The sequence below is a fragment of the Physella acuta genome, unplaced genomic scaffold, assembly GCF_028476545.2.
Source record: "Physella acuta isolate Inbredline_101_S28 unplaced genomic scaffold, ASM2847654v3 ptg002289l, whole genome shotgun sequence".
In the NCBI taxonomy this organism is placed as follows: Eukaryota; Metazoa; Mollusca; class Gastropoda; family Physidae; genus Physella; species Physella acuta.
Window position 1 is genome coordinate 42,170 of NW_026733787.1, and position 11,261 is coordinate 53,430.

At 44.1% G+C, this 11,261-nt stretch overlaps 1 protein-coding gene across 1 annotated transcript in view; it reads right to left on the reverse strand.

Annotated features, from left to right (window-relative positions):
• LOC131932832 (protocadherin Fat 4-like) overlaps nt 1-11,043 on the reverse strand; it is a 14,558-nt gene extending 3,515 nt beyond the window's left edge. Inside the window, exons 1-12 of the mRNA XM_059289737.1 lie at nt 10,942-11,043; nt 9,862-9,936; nt 9,174-9,393; nt 8,478-8,648; nt 8,062-8,199; nt 7,151-7,279; nt 5,907-6,092; nt 4,804-5,000; nt 3,924-4,064; nt 2,413-2,587; nt 774-917; nt 264-343 (exon numbers count right to left, since the gene is read on the reverse strand). Of these exons, the coding sequence (XP_059145720.1) occupies nt 264-343; nt 774-917; nt 2,413-2,587; nt 3,924-4,064; nt 4,804-5,000; nt 5,907-6,092; nt 7,151-7,279; nt 8,062-8,199; nt 8,478-8,648; nt 9,174-9,393; nt 9,862-9,921 (1,641 nt within the window). The 5' untranslated portion in view covers nt 9,922-9,936; nt 10,942-11,043. The remainder of the gene's footprint in view (nt 1-263; nt 344-773; nt 918-2,412; nt 2,588-3,923; nt 4,065-4,803; nt 5,001-5,906; nt 6,093-7,150; nt 7,280-8,061; nt 8,200-8,477; nt 8,649-9,173; nt 9,394-9,861; nt 9,937-10,941) is intronic.
• Nucleotides 11,044-11,261: the final 218 nt, after the last annotated feature.

The window sequence follows — 11,261 nt, forward strand, 5'->3', positions numbered from 1 at the left end:
CGCACGATGTCCGTGAGTCCACCCAGCTCTGACGGGCGTCTGACTCACGTAAGAGAAAGTAAAAGTGGCTGGGTATAGTTTAGTACTGTCCCCACAATACCTTCATATGCCGTGGTCACTGAATAAACTGAAACAGGTGAACTCCACTATACATGCCACATTAACCGTAAACGTGGGGTTTCAGTGGGTGTTTTAAATACATCTCTATTCACCTCACACAAAACAAAGGCCATGATACCGTCAAAAATTAGATCTATACTTACATTACATTTCATGGTAAGCGGTACGGAGTCTCCTGTTAGTGGACCGGGGTATTCGCCCTGATCTTTGGCTGTTGCCGTCCCTTGATGGTAAAACATGTTGGTTTAAACACTGGGTTCATATTTGTTTAACACTGGTTTCATATTTTTAAACACCGGTTTCATATTTTTAAACACTGGTTTCTTTTCTTTAAACACTGGGTTCATATTTTTAAACACCGGTTTCATATTTTTAAACACCGGTTTCATATTTTGAAACACTGGTTTCATATTTTGAACATCGGTGTCATAATTTTAAACACTGCTTTCATATTTTATTAAAATACTGAGTTCATATTTTTAGACACTGGCCTGATATTTTAGACTACTTTCTGAAATTACGTGAAGTGATTTTTGTATTTTCATCATCATTTACGTTCAGGTATTGCCTTCGTGCTCATAGACGGTTGACCTTTAGCGCTCACTTTTATTAAAAGTGACGACACCGAGAGTGTTAACTAGCCCCCAACTCACCTGTAAAAGTCTCCCCTGCGATGCAGGCCTGCGTGAGGATCACAGTCCCACCTGACATGATGGCCATCCTGTCTCCCCCGCCCCCGTAGATAATTTTGTTGTTGTTTTGGTAGATAGAGTCCTTGTCGGTGGCCGAAACTTTACCTGAGACAAAACATTCAACAAATTTTAACCAAAACTTTACCTGTGACAAGACATTCAACAAATTTTAACCAAAACTTTACCTGAGACAAGACAATCAACAAATTCAACCGAAACTTTACCTGAGACAAGACAATCAACAAATTCAACCGAAACTTTACCTGAGACAAGACATTCAACAAATTTTAACCAAAACTTTACCTGAGACAAGACATTCAACAAATTTTAACCAAAACTTTACCTGAGACTAGACATTCAACAAATTTTAACCAAAACTTTACCTGTGACAAGACATTCAACAAATTTTACCTGAGACAAGACAATCAACAAATTCAACCGAAACTTTACCTGAGACAAGACAATCAACAAATTCAACCGAAACTTTACCCGAGACAAGACATTCAACAAATTTTAACCAAAACTTTACCTGAGACAAGACATTCAACAAATTTTAACCAAAACTTTACCTGAGACTAGACATTCAACAAATTTTAACCAAAACTTTACCTGTGACAAGACATTCAACAAATTCAACCGAAACTTTACCTGTGACAAGACATTCAACAAATTCAACCGCGAAACTTTACCTGTGACAAGATATTCAACAAATCAACCGAAACTTTACCCTTGACAAGATATTCAACAAATTCAACCGCGAAACTTTACCTGAGACAAGACATTCAACACATTCAACCAAAGCTCGACATGACAAGTCAAGAAACTTTACCGAAACTTTACACGTGACATTCAACAAAATCCAACAAAACTTTTACTAAGACATTTAATTATATTAGGTTTATTTTTTAATTATCGCGTGGAAATTATCAACACAACTTAATTTTGAAACGCAATGCCAAAGACAATCCTGTAGCAATAACCTGATATTTACAAATGGACACGCAGGCATGATGTACTCACCTATAGACATGCATGCATGATGTACTCACCTATAGACATGCATGCATGATGTACTCACCAAATGACCTACTAGCATGATGTACTCACCTATAGACATGCATGCATGAAGTACTCACCTATAGACATGCAGGCACGATGTACTCACCTATAGACATGCTAGCATGATGTACTCACCTATAGACATGCAGGCATGATGTACTCACCTATAGACATGCATGCATGAAGTACTCACATATAGACATGCAGGCATGATGTACTCACCTATAGACATGCAGGCACGATGTACTCACCTATAGACATGCTAGCATGATGTACTCACCTATAGACATGCTAGCATGATGTACTCACCTATAGACATGCTAGCATGATGTACTCACCTATAGACATGCAGGCACGATGTACTCACCTATAGACATGCTAGCATGATGTACTCACCTATAGACATGCTAGCATGATGTACTCACCTATAGACATGCTAGCATGATGCACTCACCTATAGACATGCTAGCATGATGCACTCACCTATAGACATGCTAGCATGATGTACTCACCTATAGACATGCAGGCATGATGTACTCACCAATAGAGGTGCCGACTTCCGTGCATTCTGTGACTGCCAGAGTGTACTGGGTCTGGGCGAAGACGGGCGCGTTGTCGTTGACGTCATACACATTAACGGTCACCGTGGCGGTGGTACTCTTGCCCCGGGAGTCGGTCACAATGTAGGTCAGGGGAAATGGCTGGAACTCCTTACCCTGCAGGAATAATAGAAACTATTATTGTCCGACTGAAAAATGGAAATAAAATAATGCTATCGGAAATAGGTTAACCTGGAAATATCAGTTCGAACAGTAAACTGAAGTTGGTACATTTCATAATAAACTGTCCTAAAAGTAAGTAAAGTTGATCAGTTGCTACACGTCTTCTTCTTCTTCTTCGTTCTTAATTATTAGTGTTGAAGGGGATCGAGATTTATCTGCCAGTGGGTTTGAAATCGAGACTTTGTTCGAATTTATCAAACATCAGCTTTTTGCCGACTCGACCACGCCTCCAACACAATTAAGCGTTACGTGTCAACTGGTTTTGCGCCATTGAGGCCATTGACTCCGATTTCAGCCTGCTTTTCTTTTTTCCATAGCCTTTGTCCAACCAAGAACAAACTACAAGGCAGCAGTTGTTTAATTTTGGAGTTGTCTATCCTAGAAGAATGGCTGTCCCCAGCTAACGAGCCTCATCTGCCCGAGGGTTCGAACTCGAGTCTTTTCGGTTTAGCAACCATGAGCTTTACCGACTCGACCACGCCGGCCCTATATATTTTTAATTGATCAAGCTAAAAATGTTTTAGGAGAGAATTCTTTAATGACTGTTAAACTCCCAGTTGTACAGGTTATATTCAGGGCCGGCGCTACATATAAGCGCTGTCCGTAGGGGGGCGCCAAAATGGGTTGCAAAAACAAATCGAAAGTTTGAGGGGGGTGCAAATCGAGAGTTTGAGGAAGGGGGGGGGGTGCAAATCAAAAGTTTGTCCCCTGGCGCCGGGAAGGGTCGCTACGCCTCTGATAATACGGGGGCACGAAAAAAATTGCGGGGGGGGGGCGCTTTTAATAAGTTTTGCATAGGGCGCTAAATAACCTGGCGCCGGCACTGGTTATATTTGACATCGATCGCGCTAAAAAGGTTCTCGGAAAGCATTGTGTAATGACGGTTGTACTCCGAGTTATACAGGTTATATTTTACATTGATCGACCGTGCTAAAAATGTTCTCCAGAGGCGTAGCGACCCTTCCCGGCGCCCGGGGACAAACCTTCAATTTGGCGCCCCCCTCGGGAGCAAATTTTCAATTTGAACCCCCCGCCTCAACTTTTCGATTTGCAGCCCCCCCCCCCCCCCCCCTCAACTTTTCGATTTGCACCCCCCCCCCCCCCAGTCTCTCAAACTGCAAAAATGACAGCTAAATTAACATTTTAATTTGTTTTTACAACCCTAAGGTCGGCGCCCGGGGACATATGTCGTCCTCCCCCTGCCCCCCCCCCCCCATCGCTACGCCTCTGATGTTCTCAGAAAGCTTTGTTTAATGACCGTTGAACTTACAGGATCGACGTCAATCGCTGAGGCCGAGATGATGTCACCAACGTCTGGTTCCGTGGTGAACTTGGCACTTCCGGTCAGCGAGTACTTGAGGACTTCGTTCTCGTCTTCGTCGGTGACCAGGAACCCGGGGGTGATGACAAACTGAATTGTGTGGGGGTGAGTTGTGTGAGGTTCTTACTGGGGGTACGTGAGTTATGTGAGGTTCTTACTGGGGGTCCGGTGAGGAGTTACATAAGGAGATTATCATGGGGAGATTAAGGTGGTTCTCACTTGCGGAGGGAGGGGATGTGAGGATTAAGCTGAGGTAATCACAACGTGCAGTTTTTTTCACCAGATCCGAGTGTGTCTAGACTAAAGAAGCTCTAAAGTTACTCACTGACCATTTAAGGCTTAGAACCGTGACGTAGGCAGGTAACTGTCTTACCCTTCCCCCCTTCTCCCCTCAACATGTCACAAGTCACAAATTTTACTTAAAAAGAAATTATTTTCTTTTTCGCTCTTCGTCACTTAGCACAAGTGAAGTAGAGTTCATCTGTTTCAGTGACCTCGGCTTATAAAGGGAAAGTGTGGTCAGCAATATGCCTAGCCGATTTTACTTTCCATGGCTTGAGTCAGGTACGCAACAGAGCTGGGTGGACTCAGGGAATATACGGATCAGAGTCTCGAATTCGAACTCGAGACTTCCGGGTTAGCAGCCATCCGCTCTACCGTCCGACCTCCTGCTGTCACAAAAATTCGTTTAGGCCACAAACGTCACTTATATGTCACTATCGTGTCACTATTATGTCACTGACACGTCATTGTCATGTCATTATCACGTCACTGTCACGTCACCTCACTGTCATGTCACTGTTACGTCACCATGACATCTGTCACTCACACTCTCCTCGTACACGTCGATGTGGGTCATCTTGAGCGGCTGGATGACCGGGGGGTCGTTGTCGTCCACGATGTTGACGGTCATGGAGTAGGTGGGGGAGGTGCAGTAGCCGTCGGTGGCCTCGATGTAGAGCTTCACGCTCTGCTGGGTGTCCGTGCGCTCGTAGTTGAGGATCTCCTTCGTCACCACGGCGCCGTCTGCAAGTACGGGGGGGGGGGGGGGGGGATTATTGTGGTCAGAGCTTCTTTCAGGCATCTTTTCAGGGGCAGTACCCCCCTCTCACCTCCCTGCGAAAACCGTCTATCACCCCTTGTATGAAATAGAATTTTTTTTTAAATATATACTTTGACCAGTATCCCCCCCCCCCCCCCCCTGGAAATTTAAGTCCGCCCCCCCCCCCCCCGAGGCAGTGACCCGCGCGCCCCACGAAGTAAGTCTATCGCCCATACTTTGACTAGTATCCCCCTTTTGGAAATTTAAGAACACGCCCCCCCCCCCCCTTCCCAAAGTTTCAAGTATACCCCCTCCCCCCACACGGAACAAATGTCTGAAAGAAACACTGGGGTGTTGGGTATACTAGAAGAGTTCAGTTGGAAAAGTAGGGCCTACTTCATTTTTTTAGTTTTGAGAAAAACGAGTTCAAATATTTTAAAATGATGTTGAAATATCAAGTATTTTTCAACTGTTTTATTAATTTTTAACCAAAAGGTTGAGTTGGAAGATTACTTTTGTTAAGCGGTTTTTTTTTTTAAAATTTATTTTCTGAAAATGTTAGTATAATGAGAACAATGGGGGAAAAAAATAAAATTGATGCATGACGTATGGTGTATTTTCTCAATGTCATTATTCATTTAGACTTATCGTAAAACGGTAAACTATAAAATAGATTATTAATTTCCGAAAATGGAGTTAAAAAAATTGAATTATTATTTATTGAATTTGCAAGATGTGCCTAATAATACTCCACCAGCCCAAATAAATGTCTACACAGTAAGATATAAAGAAACAAAGGTAACCCATAGACTCTGCTCGCTCGTCATAATCCCCCAATACCCAACTCGGTGATTCTGAAGAAATTAAACTTATTGGCACCAGGTACTCACTCTTGACCTCGTACAGCTCCAGGCCAAAGTCCGGCACCGAGGTGACCTTGTACCTGACGGTGCCAATGCCGTCATTGACCAGAGTCAGTGCCAACACCGTTGTCCCCGCGGGTTGGTTTTCCTTGACCTCAACAAGGGTGTCCTTGATGCTGTCTAGGTTGCTGATCAGAGGGGGTTGGTTGTAGGCTGAAATGTAGAGGGGGTTGGTAGTAGGCTGAAATGTGGAGGGGGTTGTAGGCTGATATGTGGAGGGTTATAGGCTGAAATGTGGAGGGGGTTGTAGGCTGAAATGTGGAGGGTTGTAGGCTGAAATGTGGAGGGTTGTAGGCTGAAATGTGGAGGGTTGTAGGCTGAAATGTAGAGGGGGTTGGTTGTAGGCTGAAATGTGGAGGGGGTTGTAGGCTGATATGTGGAGGGTTATAGGCTGAAATGTGGAGGGTTGTAGGCTGAAATGTGGAGGGGTTGGTTGTAGGCTGAAATGTGGAGGGGTTGGTTGTGGGCTGAAATGTAGAGGGTTGTGGGCTGAAATGTGGAGGGTTGTAGGCTGAAATGTGGAGGGTTGTAGGCTGAAATGTGGAGGGGGTTGTAGGCTGAAATGTGGAGGGGGTTGTAGGCTGAAATATGAAGGGGGTTGGTTGTAGGCTGAAATGTGGAGGGTTGTAGGCTGAAATATGAAGGGGGTTGGTTGTAGGCTGAAATGTGGAGGGTTGTAGGCTGAAATGTGGAGGGTTGTAGGCTGAAATATGAAGGGGGTTGGTTGTAGGCTGAAATGTGGAGGGAGTTGGTTGTAGGCTGAAATGTGGAGGGGGTTGTAGGCTGAAATGTGGAGGGGGTTGGTTGTAGGCTGAAATGTGGAGAGGGTTGTAGGCTAAAATGTGGAGGGTTGTAGGCTGAAATGTGGAGGAGGTTGGTTGTATGTGTGTGAACATATGAAAGCAGGACCTAAGGTGGAGTGTGATAGGGACCCACTGTTGAGTGTGTGAGGGACCTCGGTTGAGTGTGACAGGGACCTACGGTGTAGTGTGACAGGGACCTACGGTGGAGTGTGACAGGGACCTACGGTAAAGTGTGACAGGGACCTACGGTGTAGTGTGACAGGGACCTACGGTGGAGTGTGACAGGGACCTACGGTAAAGTGTGACAGGGACCTACGGTAAAGTGTGACAGGGACCTAGTGTGACAATGAGTGTGTGGGGGGGGCCTAGTGTGTGAATGACCTACGGTCGAGTGTTTGAGTGACCTACGGCTGAGTGTGAACTCTACAGTCTTGGTGGCCATCTTGGTGTTGATGTCGTCTGTTGCCCGGATGGTGGCCGTGACCTTGTCCTGACACAGGAACTTGAGGTCGTTCATGGCGTAAACCTTGCCGCTAGCTGCAGACAGAGCAGACTACACACAGTTGGGAGAACACACGGGATTTATAATCAGAGTTTCTTTCAGGCACCTCTTCAGAGGGGCACCCCCCCCCCCCCTCCCAAAGTACGTCTACCGCCCGCGCCCCTTACCCCCACCCCCACCCCTGTGTTTCTTCCAGGCTTTTTTCTCCGGGGGGGGGGGGGGCATTTAAAATTTTCGGGGGGTGGGCGGACTAAAATTTTCGGGGGGGGGGGGGGGGGGGGTCGGACACTGTTAAAAGTATATATTTTCTATATAAATTCCATTTCGTTCGGGGGGAGGGGGCGGTAGAGCACCCCCCCTCCGAAGAGATGCCTGGAAGAAACTCTGCCCACCCCGAACGAAATAGATTTCATAGACAAAGTATATACTTCAACAATTGTTGAACGTTTCACGACCCTCTCTCCCGAGAACAATGTCTGAAAGAAACACTGATCATAATTTCATAAACATGCTATAACTAGATCCTGTAAATATTTTAAAAACCTGTGTTTGAAAGATAGCAAGCATACAAATAATCAAATCTGACCTCATACTAAGATCCTTAGACTAACAAGATCTGCTCATCAGATCCCAACAAGGACACAAGAAGACCGTACATGGGCCACAATAAAACTCTACCAAGGTCCGACACAGATCATACAAAAACCCTACACAGGTCCCACACATATCACACACAGGTCCCACACATATCACACACAGGTCCCACACAGATCCCACATAGATCCCACACAGATCACATACAGATCCTAAGACTCACTTTTCCCAATATCCAACAGATTCGTGCCCGGCAAGGTTGCGATGGTGTAGCGGACCGGATCACCGTCGTCATCAATAGCGTTGGCGTCATAAACAACCGTGTCTGCCGGAGTGGCGTCCCCTTTTATTGGGATGTACTCTAAAGGGGAGATAATAGACCAGGGGAATAATCGCAACAAAGGAAAACACATTTTTTTAATAAAATTTAATTACTTAAATAAATTTAGTAAATTGTCGTTATAGGGCTGGTAAGTAGGTCACCAACCAGTTCTATGGCTCATACAGGTTTTTATTGAGCCGTGGAACTGGTTGGTGACCTACTTACCAGCCCTATGGGTGGAGGTGAGTTGAGTTAACTTAATGGAGAGGGAGAGAGAAGACTGAATTATCAATAGAGGGGAGAGATGGGTGACTTACCTATAGGTGAGGGAGGGTCGAAGTAGGGGGGTGAGTTGGACTTGATGGTCACTGTCATTGAGCTGGTGGACACAGGTTCAAGGTCATCCGTGCACGCGACTTTGAGCGAGTAGCCTGAGGCCACGGCGTAGATGAGCGAGCCCTCGGTGGGCAGGAAAAACAGGCAATATTCTGTCGATAGAAACAGGCAATATTCTGTCGATAGAAACAGGCAATATTCTGTCGATAGAAACAGGCAATATTCTGTTGATAGAAACAGGCAATATTCTGTTGATAGAAACAGGCAAATCTATAGAAACGGATAATATTCTGTTAATGGAAACAAGCAATGTTCTTTCAATAGAAACTGGCAATATTCTAAACAGGCAATATTCTGTCAATAGAATCAGGCAATATTCTGTCAATGGAAACAGGCAATATTCTGTTTCTAACAAGTGGCTACACGTATCAGTCACGTGGTTACCTCTACTAGTCACCAAATTTCCCTCTAAGCTGCGCGGTTGCGCGGCCGCGCAGTAGTTTTGAGCTGCCGCGCAGTGATTTTGTAAAATAAATATACCCTTGTATAAGATTTTTAGAAAACTGCGTACACAAAATACACGTTGCACACTGGCTTTTCCCCTATAGAGGGAGCATTGCTAGTCATGTGTTTACCTGTAATGGTCACGTGATTAACTGTACTACTCACGTGATTACCTGACTCATTGGTCCCACAGGGCTGGAGCTGGAAGCACTTGGCGCCGCAGGGGGAGCTGGGGGTCACAGACTGGATGTACGCCCTCGTCTGGTCCTGGTCGGCGTCTGCGCATGTCAGGATCGGCTGGCCAAGGTTAAGGTCGTACTGTCGTTTCTCCTTCTCGTTGAGCTCCACGTTGAGGTTGAGCATGGTGAGGACTGGCGCCGGGGGTGTGTTGGTCTGGGGAGAGGGTGGGGCATGGTGAGGACTGGCGCCGGGGGTGTGTTGGTCTGGGGAGAGGGTGGGGCATGGTGAGGACAGGCCCCGGGGGTGTGTTGGTCTGGGGAGAGGGGGGGGTGTGTGAGGACTGGCGCCGGGGGTGTGTTGGTCTGGGGAGAGGGTGGGGCACGATCAGGACAGGCCCCGGGGGTGTGTTGGTCTGGGGAGAGGGTTGAGCATGGTGAGGACTGGCGCCGGGGGTGTGTTAGTCTGGGGAGAGGGGGGGGGGGGATGGTGAAGACTGGCGCCGGGGGTGTGTTGGTTTGAGGAGGGGGTGTGGCTACGTCATTCATATATGTTGGCAGGAGGCCCCGGGTATTGAATGTTTGTTTGTTTGTTTTTGTTGCATTCACTTAAGGGTTTTGGAGTTAGTCGACAAAAAAAATTGAGAATGTGTTTACATTCGACTTAACCTAATTCTGTACTCACCGACTGCTGTGAAACGTGACAGCAGACACCAACAACAATCAACATAATCAACGTCTTCATTGTCTTCGTCCTCACCTTGTTTTTTAGGGAAGAGAGTTAGGAAAATATGTCGTTACTTGACACATACACACACACACATACATATATATCGTTGAGTATATATATGCATATATACATATACATATATATACATACATATATATACATATATATACATATAGATATATATATACATACATATATATATACATATATTCATATATATATACATATATTTATATATATATATATCTACATATCTACATATATATATATATATATATATATATATATATATATAATATTATATATATATATATATATATATATATATATATATATATATATATATATATGTGTGTGTGTGTGTGTAAGTATATATATATATGTGTGTGTAAGTATATATGGATATATATATATATATGTGTGTGTGTGTATTTTAATTAAAGCGGGGTCGATCCACCCTAAACTTTTCCGTATATTCTTTCTCGTACCCTATCCGGTTACCGGAACTCACGCAACAGTAAATAGAATCCTCCGTATAGGTTCGTGCATATGAAATTTCCTCTACCTAACTCAATCGATATATTATATTTTTAGTATCTTATCACTAATTCCATGTCTAACTTATTTGTGATTTAATATATATCTTATCGATGATTCCATATGTTTATTTAAGGTGACTTCAAGATGATTCCTTATCTTCTTTAATGGTGTTTCTACTTCTTCCCTAATAGTGATTCTAAATCTTCATTATTGGTATTTCTATGTATTCCTTAGTGGTGATTCTTTTTCTTCTTATGGTGATTTTATAGCTATGCAAACTCTTCTTCAACTACAACAAATAGTCGATAAATCTAGAAACAGAAGATGAGAAATAGCACATTAAGGTGGAATAACCACCGCTTCAAATTAGCGATTTTTAAATCACAGACTCCATTACAACTGTCATGTGTATTTTTCCAACAATTTTTCTAAGTTTTAAGTTCTATTAAATACTTTCCTACTGTGCAAACTCTGAAATTTTAAACACTCCCATACCTAGAAGAATCCACAACCTTCAGAAATTCACATACTGCCTGTCAAGATCACGTCCAACAAATGACCACGCTAGACCACGGATCACGTCAGCGGTGTGATCGTATCGTCTGTTTCTTTAATCTACCTAGCACTGGACTGAAAGTCTCTTTTAAAAACTTTTTCCTTATCTCTTGGCTTAGCCGTCCCCTATACGGGCGTCTATAGGTCTTTTGCCTGAATCAATCGCTGGTAGATCAATCGCTGGAAGATCGATAAATCGGTATCGAAAGTCAAAAAGTTGACGTAATTATATTGAAATGGCTTTAGAAAAAAATTGAAAA